The sequence below is a fragment of the Hypanus sabinus genome, chromosome 4 (genome assembly GCF_030144855.1).
Source record: "Hypanus sabinus isolate sHypSab1 chromosome 4, sHypSab1.hap1, whole genome shotgun sequence".
In the NCBI taxonomy this organism is placed as follows: domain Eukaryota; kingdom Metazoa; phylum Chordata; class Chondrichthyes; order Myliobatiformes; family Dasyatidae; genus Hypanus; species Hypanus sabinus.
In genome coordinates, this window is record NC_082709.1 from 88,144,459 (window position 1) to 88,163,473 (window position 19,015).

The window sequence follows — 19,015 nt, forward strand, 5'->3', positions numbered from 1 at the left end:
GAAGCCTTAGGTTCCACACCACCAGGTTCATGAACAGTTATTACCCTTCAGGCTCCTGAAACAGTGTGGAGAGCTGAACTCACCTCAACACTGAACTGATTCAACAATCTATGGACTCACTTTCAAGGACTCCACAACTCATGTTCTCAGTATTATTTATTTATTTTTCACTTTTTTTTGCACAATTTGTCTTATTTTGCACATTGGTTGCTTTTAGTCCTTGCTATTTATACTTCTCCATAAATGTCATTGTATGCTTTATTTGCCTGTGAATGCCTGAAAGAAAATGAATTTCAAGGTAGCATATGGTGACATATTTGTACCTTGATAATAAATTTACTTTGAACATTATTCTGCGAAAGCTTATAATGCTTTGAGGTCTGGTTTAGGTACTAGGGGTTTCTGACACCACCAACCATTTATACCTCTCAGATCTTTAACTCCTTCCACCCAAAAGGACGGTAATAATTGTGGCTAGAGAACACCAGCACCTCCAAGATCCCCTCATTCTGAAATAGGTAATCAATCCCCTATTGGCAGGACAGTATGGTAGCATAGCATTTAGCACAATGTTTTACAGCAATAACAATCACCAATCAGAGTTCAGTTCCTGTCGTTGTCTGTAAGGGGTTGGTACCTTCTTGTCTTCACTGTATGGGTTTACCCCAGGCTTACCAGGTTTACCCACTGTATGGGTTTACCCCAGGCTTACCAGGTTTACCCACTGTATGGGTTTACCCCAGGCTTACCAGGTTTACCCACTGTATGGGTTTACCCGTTTCCTTCCACAGTCCAAAGACATATGGGTTTGGACTTGCTATGTTGGGATTGGAAGCATGGCGAGACCTGTAGTCTGTACCCAGCACATTTTCAGTCTGTGTTGGTCATTGTCACAAATGATGCATTTCACTGCATATTTTGATATTTTGATGTCTATGTGACAAATAAAGGCAATCTTTCTTTCATTAATCTATGTCTGAGAGCTTCCTGCATAGAGAGACAGCCATGACTCAGGACAGGGATTTCACAGGCCTTCGATACACACTGGTAGAAATAGGTGTTTTTATGTTTACCGCTAATCTTCCAAAATTTCAAACTATCAATTTAACAGCACATGTCTGATTGTTACCCATGGGGTTGAGCTAATTAGTTTCACCGCACACCACACCACACTGTGAAGCAACCTGTAAAATCAGCATACAACTCCTATCTAAATCTGTGCTTCAAATAAAGTGCAAAACAAGAATTAAATGACAATCATAATTGCATTTTGTTTGTGGTGAACCTCATTCCTATAGTGCATCAACTTAACTTCCTTCTCCTGTTATCTCCATCTTTAACCCAAAAGTGCTGCAGAAGTAGTATAGACAGGAATATAGCCTTAAAGAGCAAGCTTAAAAGAGGGCATTAAATCCCAAGACTGTCACTGTCGGAAACCCTTTCCCATGAAGATCACAGAAAGGTTGGCATTTGTCAGGAAGTTGTTCCTGCTAGGAGTGTTCCTTTTCCAATATCCATTTACATCCCATCAACACGTGATCTGCGTGCTCCTGAAAAGTGTATTGATCTCAGGTAGAATGCAGGAACTGGCCCTTGGGATCTATAGAAATAAATGGAAGAGAAATTAATTAAGTTATACATCTGAGGGAGTCATAGAGCACAAAAGCAGCAGCTTCGGCCCATCTAGTCCATCCTGAACTATTCAATGGCTCACTGCTTACTTTGAGCTCAAAGGTCACCTCCCCCCACTCCCCAGCTGAAATGTTCTCCTGTCACTGTGGTTTGTCAGCCGATCCGGATTGTGAGTCTATCCGTGGGAAGGGCAATGCGGTGCCACAGAAAGAGCCTTTGTTTGCCTCATGTCTCCTGAGAACCAGGATCAATCCTCACATCCAGAGTTGCCTGCGTGGAGTCTGCATGTTTTACTTGTGACTGTGAGCAGGAACAGCTTCTTCCCTTCCATCAGATTTATGGAATCTATCTTACCGTTCCTTTTATTTGAACCATTTACTTATTTTTAATAATTTAGAGTATGGATTTGCACTGTACTGCTGCTGCAAAATTTCACATCATCAGGGGGCTGATAATGTCTTCCCTCAGGCCCTGTTTTTAAGTTAGTGCAGAAATTGCAGGGGTCCTAGCATAGATATTGTAATCATCCTTAGCCTCATTAGGATTGGAGGATAGCTAATGTTGTTCCATTGTTTAAGAAAGGTTCTAAACATAATCCAGGAAAATTTAGGCCAATGAGTCTGACTTCAGTTGTGGGAAAGTTTCTGGAGGTATTCCAAGGGACCAGATATATAAGTATTTGGATAGACAAGGACTGATTTGGGATAGTCAACATCTCTTTGTGTGTGGTAGGTCATGTCTAACCAGGAAGGAAATTGCTGAACCTCTGGCAATAATCTTTGCATCATCAGTGGGGATGGGAGAGGTTCCAAAGGATTGGAGGGTTGTGGATGTTGTTCCCTTATTTAAGAAAGGGAGTAGAGATTGCCCAGTAAATTATAGACCAGTGTGTCTTACTTCAGTGATTGGTATGTTGATGGAGAAGATCCTGAGAGGCAGGATTTATGAACATTTGGAGAGGCATAATATGATTAGGAATGGTCAGCATGGCTTTGTCAAAGGCAGGTCATGCCTTACAAGCCTGATGGAATTTTTTGAGGATGTGACTAAACACATTGATGAAGGTAGAGCAGTAGATGTAGTGTATATGGATTTCAGCAAGGCATTTGATAAGGTACTCCATGCAAGGCTTATTGAGAAAGTAAGGAGGCATGGGATCCAAGAGGGACATTGCTTTGTGGATCGAGAACCAGCTTGCCCACAGAAGGCAAAGAGTGGTTGTAGAAGGGCCATATTCTGTGCGGAGGTCAGTGACCAGTGGAGTGCCTCAGGGATCTGTTCTGGGACCCTTACTCTTAGTGATTTTTATAAATGACCTGGATGAGGAAGTGGAGGGATGGGTTGCTGATGACACAATGGTTGGGGGTGTTGTAGATAGTGTGGAGGGCTATCAGAGGTTACAGTGGGACATTGATAGGATGCAAAACTGGGCTGGGAAGTGACAGATGGAGTTCAACTTAGGTAAGTGTGAGGTGGTTCATTTTGGTCGGTCAAATATGATGGTAGAATATAGTATTAATGCCAAGACTCTTGGCAGTGTGGAGATCAGAGGGACCTTGGGATCCAAGTCCATAGGACACTGAAAGCTGATGCACAGTTGACTGCGTGGTTAAGAAGGCATACGGTGCATTGGCCTTCGTCAATCGTGGAACTGAGTTTAGGAGCCGAGAGGTAATGTTGCAGCTATATAGGACCCTGGTCAGACCCCACTAGGAGTACTGTGCTCAGTTCTGGTCGTCTCACTACAAGAAGGATGTGGAAACCATAGAAAGGCTGCAGAGGGATTTACAAGAATGTTGCCTGGATTAGGGAGCATGCCTTATGAGAATAGGTTGAGTGAACTCGGCCTTTTCTACTTGGAGTGACGGAGGATGAGGGGTGACCTGATAGAGGTGTATAAGATGATGAGAGGCATTGATCATGTGGAGAGTCAGAGGCTTTTTTCCGAGGGCTGAAATGGCTAGCATGAGAAGGCACAGCTTTAAGGAGCTTGGAAGTAGGTACAGAGGAGATGTCAGGGGTAAGTTTTTTATGCAGGGAGTGGTGCATGCATGGAATAGGCTGCAGGTGATGGTGGTGGAAGCAGATACAATAGGGTCTTTTAAGAGACTCCTGGATAGGTACTGTTATGAATGCACCACAGCTCTGAGGGGCCGAAGGGTGTGGGGTAGCCCCCTCCTTTGTGAGAATCGCAAGAGCATTATCGGGTTGTGTCAGAGGACCCAGGAAATGAGAGAGAGAGACCTGGCCATTGTCTCCTGGAGACCACGTTTGTGGATTGGGGACGATGCTACGTGCAAGCCCTCGGGCAAAGTGGGCTGGTTGAGTGAGGGATTGCATCATCCCAACCTGATTGACATCTGAGACCCCGTGAGGAAGTATAAAAGAGGGTCTGGGGGAACAACCCCTTTCAGACGCACCAGAAGAAACGCTAGCAATCCCGTAATAGCGGGAAGCCATTTGAAGGAAGCCACGTGCTTTCGGCTCCCTTGCCTGGGGGCTGGTGGCTGGTACCACGGAAAACGACTTGGAACTAACAATGGGGAACCAACTCCCCCGACGCAATGGATGGGCCTCATAAAAGACCCGGGCAAGTTTAAAACCGTCTCTCTTAAACCCAAAAGCTGCAGCTTGAAAGGACAGTGACTTTTATCTTTCCATCGGACAATACAATATCCCCTAGACAAATGATAGAGCTATTACTTAATTGATGATTATTATTATTATACTATCGTTTTTCGATTGAGTATTGATGACGTATTTTATCTGAATGTCTGTATTAATCTTATTTTTGTCCCCCTTTATAAATAAAGACTTTTAAAAATAGTACCATCAGACTTCAATGGGCCTCTCTATCTTTGCTGGTAAGTGACCCAGTTATGGGGTTCGTAACAGTACATGGAGCTCAGAAAAATAGAGGGCTATGGGTAAGCCTAGGTAATTTCTAAGGTAAGGACATGTTCAACACTACTTTGTAGGCCGAAGAGCCAGTATTGTGCTGTAAGTTTTCTATGTTTCAATCTTATAAAATTTTTCTAGGAAGTTATTGGGAAAGTTGATGTAGGCAAAGCAACGGATGGTGTCTACGTGGACTTTAGCAAGGCCTTTGAAAAGATCCTGTATAGGAGGTTGGTCAAGGAGATTCATTTGCATGGCATTCTGGATGAGGTAGTAAATTGGTTTAGACATTGGTTTTGTGGGAAGTGGTAGTAGGTTGCCTGTCTCTCCGGAAGACTGTGTCTGGTGCTGGGTCCGTTGTTGTTTGTCAGCTGTATCAATGATGTGAATGATAATGTGATAAACTGGATCAGCAAATTTGCTGATGACACCATGAATGAGGGTGTAGTGGACTTCAAGGAAGGCTATCAAAGCATGCAGTGTGTTCTGGAACAGCTGGAAAAAAATAGGTTGAAAAAATGTAGACAAATACGAGGTGTTGCACTCTGGGAGGACAAACCAGGGTAGGACTGACACGGAGGAGTGCGGTAGAACAGTGGGTCTGGGAATACAGATCCATAATTCATTGAAAGGGGCATCATGGGTAGATAGTGTCGTAAAGAAGGTTTTAGTCACGTTGGCCTTCATAAATGAAAATATTGAGTACAGGAGTGGGGATGTTATGTTAAAGTTGTATAAGATGTTAGTGAGGACCAACTTGGAGAACTGTGTGCATTTTTGGTCACCTACCTAAAGGAAAGGTGTAAATAAGATTGAAAGAGTACAGAGAAATTTACAAGGATTTTGCCAGACGTGAGGACCTGAGTTATAGGGAAAGGTTGAATAGGTTTGGATTTTATTCCCCAATGTGTATGGACTCACTTTCAAGGATTTGAGAATTCATGTTCTCATTTAGTTTATTTATCGATCTATCTATCCATCTATCTATCTGTTCATTTATTTGTTTGTTTATTGTTTTAATTTTTATTCACACACTTTGTCTTCTTTTACCCATCGGTTGTTTGTCAGTCCCGGTTTTCATTGATTCTATTGTATTTCTTTATTTTTCTGTGAATGCCTGCAAGAGAATGAATCTCAGGGTAGAATATGGTGACATGTACATTCTTTGACAATAAATTGACTTTGAACTTTGAATAATAGTTTTCTGCCAGGTTTTATCCTCATAGAGGTCACATCAAAAGCCCACAATTTTGTGGGATAACTGACCACTAGTCTGTAGATAAGTGGTGAATTCTGGGAAAGCTGATGGGAATGTGGGGAGAATGTAAAATAATATGTGATTAGTGCATACAGAAAAGTGCTGGAAAAAAGCCAGCGATATCATGAAGGATGTTACCAACTCTGCTTATAGACTGCCCCAATCTTTTGAGGGAAGAGTCTACGCCAGGACCACTAGAGTCAAAAACAATGACTTCCCCCAAGTCCTCAGGCTGATCAACACCTCCACCCATGAACCCACTACACCACCCCTACCTCCGTTATATCATCATGCAATGTTACTTCATGTCTATACAATCATTCCTTGTATATAACAGTTACTTGTACATTCTGTTTTATAGGAATTATTTTATACTTATATTTATTGTCCTTTTTGGTTTTTTACTTGTGTTCTTTGTGTTTATTGTGTTTTTATGCTGCATCAGATCTGGAGTAACAATCATTTCCTTCTCCTTTACTCTTGCAGATTGAAGAATGACAATAAACAGTCTTGAATCTTGAAAATTAGTGCAAATGGCTACTCAATGGCTAGCACAGACCGTAAGGGCAGAAAAGCCTGTTTCTGCGCTGTGTGACTCTAACTATGTTGATGATACCTATGATCAGCCTCTACTTCATGAACATTGTCCATGAGACATTCAATGCAGAGCCAATCCCTCTGCTCCTTCAGTTTCTGTTAAACCCAAATACATTAGTTTGACAATTTGCATGCCCCAGTAAGTTCGTCCAATTCATGCCAAACCATTAAGTAGATTATTTATGCCTTTACAACAGTTAGGATCATGCACTGACATAAACAAAATGCTGGGAGCATGCTCACAGTTAGGGGCTACCAATCAAGTCAGCTGCCATGCATGGAGATTACAATGAAGACAAGCAGAAGCCAGCGTCTATGGCTTGACATTGCTCCGTTGTTGGATCCCAGGTCGAATTACCACTATGCACTAGTTGCAATGTAGTCCTCTCCACGGACTGTCTACAGTTGTGTGGAAAAATGGAGGGCCATGTGGGCAAAATGGAGGGTTAGATTAACCTTAGAGTGGGTTAAAAGCTCGGCACAACATCATGGACCTGTACTGTGCTGTACTATTTTATGTTTGAAGAACACTTCGTGCTGACTCGGTAAAACAGCCAACATAATCAAAGTCACAACCCACCTAGAACATTCTCTCTTCTCCCCTCTCCGCATGGGCAGAAGGTTCAAAAGCCTGGAACGTAGGCTCAAGAACAGTTTTACTCCATTGAATGGGCCCCCTAGTGTGAAAAGATGGTTTGCATCTTATTGCCAGGTCGTACTGTACTTTCTCAGTAGCTGTGTTACTACTCCACATTCCGTTATCTTTTTATCTTGTTCTACCTCAAAGCACTTTATCTGTATGAACAGTATGCAAGTCAACCTCAGTACATGTGACAATAATAAATCAATTTATTGTCATTGCATTTACAATTCCAATTACCTTGCCATTTTAGCACCTTGATCCCTAAAAGTGGATGAACAACATATTAAAACAAAAGTTGGCAGAAATAGGATGTTGGAGCATATCAGGTCAAGCATGGAATTTAAACACAAGAGATTCTGGAAATGCTGGAAATCCAAAGTAACATACAAAAATGCTGGAGGAACTCAGCAGGTTGGGCAGAATCCATGGCGAGGAATAAACAGTCCTTATGAGGAGCTTCAGCCCTGTTTATTCCTCTTGATGAATGCTGCCTGACTTGCTGAGCTCCTCCAGCATTTTGTGTTTGTTACTAAGCATGAAGCTTATAAAGGTCATGTCATCTGCAGAAATTCTCTGCTGACTCAGCAATAGTTGGGCGTATAAAGGGAGGACGGGAGGATGAATACAGGGCCTTAGTGGAGGATTTTGTCTAATAGTGCAAGCTGAATCATCTGCAGCTCAGCATCAGTAAGACAAAGGAGATGGTGATGGACTTTAGGAAGACTAAGCCTGCACTGCTCCCTGTTACTATTGATGGTGAGGATGTGGATGTAGTGAGGACCTACAAATACCTGGGGGTGCACCTGGATGACATACTTGAGTGGAACACCAACACAGAGGCTGTGTTCAAGAAGAGCCAGAGTCACCTCTACTTCCTGAGGAGACTGAGGTCCTTTGGAATGTGCAGGCCTCTCCTTCACATGTTATACCAGTCTGTGTTGTCAGTACAATCTTCTATGTGGTGGTGTGCTGGGGCAATGGCATCAACATGGGTGATACTAACAGGATCAATAAACTGATGAGAAAGGCTGGCTCTGTTCTAGGAGTCAAACTGGACGCACTGGAGGCTGTGGTAGAACAATGGACCCTATGGAAAATCCTGGCAATTCTGGACAATATTTCTCACCCTCCGCATGCCACCTTGACTGAACAGAGGAGCACTTCTAGTGATAGACTGAGACAACTGCGCTGCTCCAAAGTGCGCCGTATGAGGTCATTCTTACCCTCGGCCATTAGGCTCGAGAATGAGTCAACCTATTGCTGGGGAAGTGATGAACCTCTCCTGTTAGACTGGTTGAGGTCACTTATTTTTTATTCTTTCTACTTCTCTTGTAATATTTGTATATCTGTGCACTTGTAATCTACTGTGACTTTGTAACTTCCTTTGGGATCAATAAAGTATCTATCTGCCTATTTGCAGGTACACCCCTTTCTGCCCACAACCCAAAGATGGAAGGTTTATTGGTGACTGGAAATTGTCCCCAGTTTGTAAATGAGCAGCAGAATCTGGGGGGTAGGAGTTAGTGGGTATGCAAGGAGAATGAAATGGGATTATTGTAAGATTAGTGTAAATGGATGGTTGGTGATCAGCACAGACCTGATGGGCTGAAGGCCCTGCCTCCAAGTTTTTTAACCCTCTATGAGCACCTTCCAATCAAACACCACCCCTCACTCCACCACCATTGGCTAACAGGGCTTCAAGCCAAGATGTGTAGATCTACCCCCAAGCAACATGCCCAAAGCAAAGGACAAGTGAAAACAACCTCATAATCTATGCAATCGGCCATCAGGTCAAAATAAAATGTAGTGCGAATCCTTACATTTTACAAGCCTGTGCATCCTGTAGCCAGGAGGCGGGTATGGATACGGACTACATTGTATGTTGGGCCTGCTGAAGATCAGAGCTGAGTCCTTCCTTTCACTCTAGTGCAGTCTAGATCAAGCCTGCCTGACAGGCAGCCCACTACCTACCTGATCACTTTAGAATGATATGGAAGAGAGGAGACTCTGAGTGTTCAGGAGGAAAGAGCGTTTATACCTGCTGGAGAGAGGACCAATGCTTGGAGCATGTCGGACAGTGAGACAATCCCGTGCACCACGTCCTCCTCATCCACTAATACCAACCGATGGACCTGAGGAAAAGACATAAGGAGGGAAGACCAAGAGAAGGTTCATCTGTACAAAGCCTCTGAGACCTCTTTAAAAACTGGTTGTGGCCCTGACTCCAATTTCTCACCCAGTGACGGAGGCAACAGAAATGATTCCAAGGATGAGGAGCCTCTGTTACAAGGAGTAAAAGGAAAAGTTAAGATTAGGAAGGATGAGGAACTATAGAGTGAGTGTAGAGAAGATTTTCCAGGATGCTGTCTGGATTGGAAAGAATGTTTTATGAGCTTAGGCTGAGTGAGCCAGGGCTTTTCTCTTTGCACCGAAGGAAGATGAGGGATGATTTGATGTGTACAAGGTGATAAGAGGCATGGATCAAATGCACAGCGAGAGACCCAAAGTGGAAATTGCTGATATGAAGGGCATAATTTTAAAGTGATTGGAGGACAGTGTAGGGGGTATGTCGGAGGTAAGTTTTTTACAGTTTTTCCCCCATCCACCCACTTCCCCCCATCACCTGTCAGTTGTACTCCTTCACCTTCACCTCCCCCCATCTCCTTATGCTGGCATCTTTCCCCTTCCTTTCCAGTCCTGATAAAAGTTCTCAGCTTGAAATGTCAACTCTTCCCTTCCGTATTCCCTTCCAGCACAAACGCTGAGTTCCTCCCACATTTTGTGTGTGTTGCTCTGGATTTCCAGCATCTGCAGAATCTCTTGTTTATTTTTTATGAGAGTGGTAGATAACGAATAGGATAGAGACTGTAAACCACAAAAACATGATAAAAATGCCAAGGGGGAAAAGAGAAAACACGCAGTGTGCAGGAGGAACTCAACAGGTCAGGCAGCATCTATACTTACTGCCCATTACACATTTAAGGCAGCAATGAAGGTCCTCCATCTCTGTGTCTACAGAAGGATTCGTCATTGCTGTTTCCATAACAATTGCTTGTTGACTAGTCAGAGTGTTAGCCCTGTGTTAAACCCCTGAACCTGGAGGACTGGTGGACCACTCAGTCTGGCCTCTACCCTTTGACATGGGTGACCCCACCAAGAGCCAAAGCACAAGGCCCTGACTCCAGACAACACAGCTCTCCGGGTCAATGAGACACGCAATTCTCCAAAGCCTGTGACAAGATCATGGTCCTCTAAGAGGAGGCAGCATCTATGGAGGGAAATAAATGGTCAAGGTTTCAGGATGAGACCTTTCACCAGGACTGGAAAGGAAGGCAGGGGGACCTGTGGGAGGGGAAAGAACGATCGTGATGTGGACTAGTGCATAAGGAAGAGCGAGGAAACGGAGAAGGAAAAAGAGATGGAGGGGAAGTGGCTAGTGGAAGTTTGAAAATTCCGCATTCACTTCACCAGGTTGGAGATGGCACAGGTGGAATATGAGATGTTGTTCCTGTAGTTAACTTTGAAGTGGAGGAGGATGTAAGGGAGGGAATGGGAAGTGGAATTAAATTGCCACTGGGAGATCCAGGCTGGATCGGTGTGAAAGATCAAAGGAAGCAAAAGCAGCGAGATTTTTCAAAAGCTAAGTCTATATCAATCTGAAATGTTCATTTCAGGTCATAGTGTACTTCAGCATGTTGTTGGGAAAAAAGAGACTATCTTGCCATTAACTCGTTACCTATAGGGGATCTAAATGTGTGGTGATTGGCTGCCATACCATGAGATCAGGGCTCATTATAGGAAGACTGCGGAAGCCTCAGAGCAGGCGCGGAGGAGGTTTACCAGGACGCTGTCCGGGTAGGCGAGCGTGTCTGTTCAGGATCAGTTGGCTGCACTACGGCGTTTCTCCTTGGAGCGAAGGTGGGTCAGAGATGGCTTGATAGAGGCATACAAGATGACAAAAGGTATTGACCGAATGGATAGACAGAGATTTTATTCCCTGGACAGAAATATCAAAATCAAGGGGACATCACTTCAAAGAGGAAAGTACAGAGGGAATGTCAGGGGTACGATTTTTACAAAGAGAGTGGTGACTGCATGGAATGCATTTAAACGTTCAGTATTCATTTCGCAGGGCTGAAGATGACCCAGGTAGAATATAGGATATTATTCCTCTCGTTAACCTCGAAGTGGAGGCGGAGGTGAACAGACACCTTATTGAGGGAGGAGGCGAACAGAGGTGTTACTGAGGGGGAGGAGGTGAACAGACATCTTATTGAGGGGGAGGAGGCGAACAGAGGTGTTATCGGGGGAGAAGGATGTGAACAGAGGTGTTACTGAGGGGGAGGAGGTGAACAGCATGTTATTGAGGGAGGAGGATGTGAACAGAGGTGTTACTGAGGGGGAGGATGTGAACAGCATGTTATTGAGGGAGGAGGATGTGAACAGAGGTGTTACTGAGGGGGAGGATGTGAACAGCATGTTATTGAGGGAGGAGGATGTGAACAGAGGTGTTACTGAGGGGGAGGAGGTGAACAGCATGTTATTGAGGGAGGAGGATGTGAACAGAGGTGTTACTGAGGGGGAGGATGTGAACAGAGGTGTTATTGAGGGGGAGGATGTGAACAGCATGTTACTGAGGGGGAGGAGGTGAACAGCATGTTATTGAGGGAGGAGCAGGTGAACAGAGGTGTTACTGAGGGGGAGGATGTGAACAGCATGTTATTGAGGGAGGAGGATGTGAACAGAGGTGTTATTGAGGGAGGAGGGTGTGAACAGAGGTGTTATCGGGGGAGGAGGGTGTGAACAGAGGTGTTACTGAGGGGGAGGAGGTGAACAGCATGTTATTGAGGGAGGAGGATGTGAACAGAGGTGTTACTCAGGGGGAGGATGTGAACAGCATGTTATTGAGGGAGGAGGATGTGAACAGAGGTGTTACTGAGGGGGAGGATGTGAACAGCATGTTATTGAGGGAGGAGGATGTGAACAGCATGTTATTGAGGGAGGAGCAGGTGAACAGAGGTGTTACTGAGGGGGAGGATGTGAACAGCATGTTATTGAGGGAGGAGGATGTGAACAGAGGTGTTATTGAGGGAGGAGGAGGTGAACAGAGGTGTTATTGAGGGAGGAGGATGTGAACAGCATGTTATTGAGGGGGAGGATGTGAACAGAGGTGTTATTGAGGGAGGAGGATGTGAACAGCATGTTACTGAGGGGGAGGATGTGAACAGCATGTTATTGAGGGGGAGGAGGTGAACAGAGGTGTTATTGAGGGGGAGGAGGTGAACAGAGGTGTTATTGAGGGAGGAGGATGTGAACAGAGGTGTTATTGAGGGAGGAGGAGGTGAACAGAGGTGTTATTGAGGGAGGAGGATGTGAACAGCATGTTATTGAGGGGGAGGATGTGAACAGAGGTGTTATTGAGGGAGGAGGATGTGAACAGCATGTTACTGAGGGGGAGGATGTGAACAGCATGTTATTGAGGGGGAGGAGGTGAACAGAGGTGTTATTGAGGGGGAGGAGGTGAACAGAGGTGTTATTGAGGGAGTAGGTAGTGAACGGGCTTGTTATTGAGGAAGGAAGATGTGAACAGGCGTGTTATTGAGGGAAGAGGAGGTGAACAGACTTGCTATTGAGGAAGGAGCACATGAATGTACGTGTTCTTGAGGGAATGGGAAGTGGATGGTAGAGGCAGATACTTTAAAGACATTTAAGAAATTCTTGGTTAGGCACATGGATGATCGAATAAAATGGAGGGCTATATAGGAGGGACGGGTTAGACTGATGATACAGTAGGTTTAAAGGTCAGCACAAGGTTCTGGGCAAAAGGGCCTATACTGTGCTGTAGTGTTCTATGTTGTAAAAGCTCAGTGTTCTGGGTAGAGAGCCAAGGAGCAGATTTAATCAGAGGTTCTTTCAACAAACTGATCTCACGGTGCCAAAGGACAACATCTCTGCTGTTTTTAGCTCAATCGTTATCCTAAAAATAAACGCCCTGAGCTCCTGGGAAAGATTCCACTCCGCTGTATCCATTAGCAGCCCAGATGTCTGCGATTCAGCTGGAATCAGAGGCAGGGCATCGGTCACTGGGTTTGTTTGCTTCATACCTCATGTTTGACCAGGCGTTCAATGATGACTTCCAGGGTCTCGTGTGCATAGCACTTGAGAACGTTCTCGAAGCAATGCCACCTCTGCTCCAGCACCTCCTTCACACTGACATCCAGGTTGTTGTAAGCTTTCTGAGCAGCCAGATTCTACAGAAGGAGAAAAGAGTGATTTCTTACATTTGGGAAGCACTTACTAATTGCCACAATCTAGCCTGTCTGCCTCTGTCACCAAGTCATTAGATATATTTAAAGCAGAGATTGATAGAAATATAGAAACATAGAAAACCCACAGCACTATACAGGCCTTTTGGCCCACAAAGCTGTGCCGAACATGTCCCTACCTTAGGAATTACCTAGGGTTACCCATAGTCCTCTATTTTCCTAAGCTCCATGTACCTATCCAGGAGCTTCTTAAAAGACCCTATCGTATCCGCCTCCACCATCGTCGCCGGCAGCCCATTCCATGCACTCACCACTCTCTGCATAAAAAAAACTTACCCCTGACATTACCTTGGTACCTACTTCCAGGAATCTTAAAACTGTTCCCTCTCGTGTTAGCCATTTCAGCCCTGGGAAAAAGCCTCTGACTCTCCACATGATCAATGCCTCTCATCATCTTATACACCTCTATCAGGTCACCTCTCATCCTCCGTCACTCCAAGGAGAAAAGGCCGAGTTCACTCAACTATTCTCATAAGGCATGCTCCCCAATCCCGGCAACATCCTTGTAAATCTCCTCTGCACCCTTTCTATGGCTTCCACATCCTTCCTGTAGTGAGGCGACCAGAACTGAGCACAATACTCCAAGTGGGGTCTGACCAGGGTCCTATACAGCTGCAACATTACCTCTCAGCTCCTAAACTCAATCCCACAACTGATGAAGGCCACTGCACCGTATGCTTTCTTAACCACAGACTCAACCTGCGTAGTAGCTTTGAGTATCCTATGGACTTGGACCCCCAAGATCCCTCTGATCCTCCACACTGCCAAGAGTCTTACCATTAATACTGTATACTACCATCATATTTGACCGACCAAAATGAACCACTTCACGCTTACCATAGAACCATAGAACATTACAGCACAGAAATAGGCCCTTTGGCCCTTCTTGGCTGTGCCAAACTATTTTACTGCCTAGTCCCACTTACCTGCACCTGGGCCAAGCCTTATCTGGGTTGAACTCCATCGGCCACTTCTCAGCCCAGTTTTGCATCCTATCAATGTCCCGCTGTAATCTCTGACAGTCCTCCACACTATCCACAACACCTCCAACCTTTGTCCTCAGCAAATTTACTAACCCATCCCTCCACTTCCTCATCCAGGTCATTTATAGAAATCACGAAGAGTAGTGGTTCCAGAACAGATCCCTGAGGCACACCACTGGTCATCAACCTCCATGTAGAATATGATGCTTCTACAACTACTCTTTGCCTTTTGTGGGCAAGCCAGTTCTGGATCCACAAAGCAATGTCCTCTTGGATCCCATGCCTCCTTACTTTCTCAATAAGCCTTGCATGGGGTACCTTATCAAATGCCTTGCTGAAATCCATATGCACTACATCTACTGCTCTTCCTTCAATGTGTTTAGTCACATCCTCAAAAAATACAATCAGGCTCGTAAGGCACGACCTGCCTTTGACAAAGCCATACTGACTATTCCTAATCATATTATGCCTCTCCAAATGTTCATAAATCCTGCCTCTCAGGATCTTCTCCATCAACTTACCAACCACTGAAGTAAGACTCACTGGTCTATAATTTCCTGGGCTATCTCTACTCCCTTTCTTGAATAAAGAACAACATCCACAACCCTCCAATCCTCCGGAACCTCTCCCATCCCCATTGATTATACAAAGATCATCGCCAGAGGTTCAGCAATCTCCTTCCTCGCCTCCCACAGTAGCCTGGGGTACATCTCGTCTTGTCCCAGTGACTTATCCAAAATGATGCCCCAGCACATCCTTTTCCTTAACATCTACATGCTCAAGATTTTCAGTCCATTGTAAGTCATCCCTACAGTTGCCAAGATCCTTTTCCGCGGTGAATACTGAAGCAAAGTATTCATTAAGTACCTCTGCTGTCTCCTCCGGTTCCAAACACACATTTCCACTGTCACACTTGATTGGTCCTATTCTGTCACATTTTATTGTCTTGATCTTCACATACTAGTAGAATGCCTTGGGGTTTTCCTTAATCCCGTCTGCCAAAGCCTTCTCATGGCCCCTTCTGGCTCTCCTAATTTTATTCTTAAGCTCCTTCCTGCTAGCCTTCTAGATCTCTATCATTACCTAGTTTTTTGAACCTTTTGTAAGTTCTTCTTTTTTTCTTGACTAGATTTACAACAGCCTTTATACACCACTGTTCCTGTACCCTACCATCCTTTCCCTGTCTCATTGAAATGTACCTATGCAGAACTCCTTGCAAATATCCCCTGAACATTTGCCACATTTTTCCATACATTTGCCTGAGAACATCTGTTCCCAATTTATGCTTCCATGTTCCTGCCTGATAGCCTCATATTTCCCCTTACTCTAATTAAATGCTTTCCTAACTTGTCTGTTCCTATCCCTCTCCAATGCTATGTTAAAGCAGATCGAATTGTGATCACTATTTCCAAAATGCTCTCCCACTGAGAGATCTGACACCTAACCAGGTTCATTTTCCCAATACCAGATCAAGTACAGCCTCTCCTCTTGTAGGCTTATCTACATATTGTGTCAAGACACCTTCCTGAACACACCTGACAAACTCCACCCCATCTAAACCCCTTTCTCTAGGGAGATGCCAATTGATATTTGGGAAATTAAAATCTCCCACCACAACATCCCTGTCATTAGTACACCTCTCCAGAATCTGTTTTCCTATCTGCTCCTCAATGTCCCTTTTACTATTGGATGGTCTATAAAAAACACTCAGTAGAGTTATTGACCCCTTCCTGTTCCTAACTTCTACCCACAGAGACTCCGTAGACAATCCCTCCATGACGTCCTCCTTTTCTGCAGCCGTGACACTATCTCTGATCAACAATGCCACACCCCCACCTCTTTTGCCTCCCTCCCTGTCCTTTCTGAAACATCTAAAGCCTGGCACTGGAAGTAACCATTTCTATCCCTAAGCCATCCAAGTCTCTGTAAGGGCCACCACATCATAGCTCCAAGTACTGATCCACGCTCTAAGCTCATCCGCTTTGTTCATAATACTCCTTGCATTAAAATAGACTCATCTCAAACCATTGGTCTGAGTGCGTCCCTTCTCTATCACCTGCCTATCCTCCCTCTCGCAGTGTCTCCAAGCTTTCTCAGACCCTGGCACCTGGGAGGCAAAATACCACCCATGTTTCTTTCCTGAGTCCACAGAATCACTTGTCTGACCCCCTAACTATAGGATCCACTATCACTGCTGCCATCCTTTTCCTTTTCCAACCCTTCTGAGCCATAGGGCCAGACTCTGTGCCACTGTTTCTTCCCCCAGGTAGGCCATCACCCCAACAGTACTCAAGCAGGAGAACTTATTGTTAAGGGGAACAGCCACTGGGGTACTCTCTAGCATCTGACTCTTGCCCTTTGGTCTCCTGACTGTCACCTACTCACTTTCCCTGATCAGAAGAAGGTCATCGAGCTGCATTTCCAGTTCACTAACGTGGTCCCTAAGGAGCTGCAGCTCGACGCACTTGGCACAGATGCAGCCTTCCAAGAGGCTTGGAGTCTCCAGGACCTCCCACATCTGACACCGAGCGCAGAAAACCAGCCTCACACACATTCTTTCTGTCTTTATTCTACACAGGTAACCTACCTTGCCTCGACCCATTATCACATAAGCCCTGTTGTTGATAGTTTCTTGATTAGTAAGGGGGTCAAGGTTATGGGGAGAAGGCAGGGAAATGGAGTTGAAAGGGATAATAATTTAGCCATAATGCAATGGCGGAGCAGACTTGATGGGCTGAATGGCCTAATTCTGCCCCTTTGTCTTACGGTCATATGGTGTCTCTGAATGATCCTCATCACCTTACTGTTACGAATCGCAATATTTCTGATAGCAACTATAAATAAAGCATTGAGTCAAAGTCTGAATTCCAGCCAATGGATAAGAGTCAGAGAGTATTACAGCATAGAACAGGCCTTTCACTCTTCTAGTTTGTGCCTATTGGTTATTCTGCCTAGTCCCATTGACCTGCGCCTGGACCTTAAACCTCCATATCCCTCCCACCAAGATCCAGATCTGGATTTGGATTCAGATCCACTTATTTATCAAATGTACATCGAAACATACAGGGAAAGGTGTTGTTTGCATTAACAACCAACACACCCGAGGATGCGCTCGGGGCAGCCCTTGTACCTGTCTAAATGTTTCAATGACAGCTCGTTCCACACTCTGAGTGACGATATTGCCCCTCAGGTTCCCCAGGGCACCAGGCCAGAGTGTGATAGAGGGCATGGAGTATTGATGCTTTGCATCTAGAACCAAGCATATTGTACTGACCCGGTCTCTGTTTCAACTGTCCAGTCACTGTTTTAATTATCCTAGTGTCATATAACGCTATAGCACAGAAACAGATCCTTCAGCCCATCTAGTCTGTGCCGAACCATTAATATATCTAGTTCCACTGACCTGCATCCGGACCATAGCCCTCCATACTCCTCCCAGCCATGTCCCTATCCAAACTTCTCTTGAATGTTGAAATTGACCCCGCATCCGCCACTTGCACCACAGCTCATTCCATGTCCCACCACCCTCTGAGTGAAGAACTTCCTCCTCATGCTCCCTTAAATATTTCACCTTTCACCCTTAACCCATAACCCATGAGTAGTCTCACTCAACCTCAATGGAAAAAGCCTCCTTGCACTTATCCTGTCCATACCCCTCATAATTTTGCATACTGCTGTCATAGATCCCCTCAGTCTTCTACACTATAAGGAATAAAGTCCTATCCTATTCTAACTCAGATCCTAAAGTCCCAGAAACATCCTAATAAACTTTCTCTGCACTCTTTCAATCTTAGTTACATCTTTCCTCCAAGTAGGTAACCAAAACTGGACACAATACTCCAAATTAGGCCTCACCAACATCTTATACAATTTTAACATAACATCCCATCTCCTGGACTCAGTATGTTGATCTATGAAGGCCAATGTGCCGAAAGCTTTCATTACAACCCTACCTGTGATGCCACTTACAGGAAATTATGAATTAGTATTCCCAGATCCCTCTGTTCTGCCACTCAAGATTGAGGGGAGATTTGATAGCAGTATACAAAATTCTAAGGTGTATAGACAGGGTGATGCAAGTAGGATTTTTCCACTGAGGTTGGGTGAGACTAGAACTGTTTCAATTATGCTGTCCCTGTATTAATTATCCATTCTCTGTTTCAACCATCTGGCCCCCGTTTCAACCATCCAGTCCGTTTAAATCGTCCACTCCTTGTTTTAATTGTCCAGTCCCTGGTTCAATCATTTATTCCTTGTTTAAATCGTCCACTCCTTGTTTTAATTGTCCAGTCCCTGGTTCAATCATTTATTCCTTGTTTAAATCGTCCACTCCTTGTTTTAATTGTCCAGTCCCTGGTTCAATCATTTATTCCTTGTTTAAATCGTCCACTCCTTGTTTTAATTGTCCAGTCCCTGGTTCAATCATTTATTCCTTGTTTAAATCGTCCACTCCTTGTTTTAATTGTCCAGTCCCTGGTTCAATCATTTATTCCTTGTTTAAATCGTCCACTCCTTGTTTTAATTGTCCAGCTCCTGTTACTGTGGTACTACCACAGTGCACTGATGTAAATAAACGATCTGTATGGATAGCATGCAGAACCTTGCCATTCAGTACACTGAAATGGTGCCAGCCAAATACACTGAACCTCTCCATACACTCTTCACACAGAGTGTCAGC

General features: G+C 44.6%; 1 protein-coding gene across 2 annotated transcripts in view; it reads right to left on the minus strand.

Moving 5' to 3' along the window:
* Positions 1 to 204: 204 nt before the first annotated feature.
* LOC132392979 (5'-AMP-activated protein kinase subunit gamma-1-like) overlaps positions 205 to 19,015 on the minus strand; it is a 57,818-nt gene continuing 39,007 nt past the window's right edge. The window contains exons 11-13 of one of the 2 annotated variants that reach the window (XM_059967623.1): positions 13,133 to 13,279; positions 9,067 to 9,160; positions 205 to 1,600 (exon numbers count right to left, since the gene is read on the minus strand). In XM_059967623.1, coding sequence (XP_059823606.1) covers positions 1,569 to 1,600; positions 9,067 to 9,160; positions 13,133 to 13,279 — 273 coding nt within the window. In that variant the 3' untranslated portion in view covers positions 205 to 1,568. Of the gene's footprint in view, positions 1,601 to 5,573; positions 5,648 to 9,066; positions 9,161 to 13,132; positions 13,280 to 19,015 lie in introns of those variants that run through there. The other variant, XM_059967622.1, reaches the window with a different exon arrangement.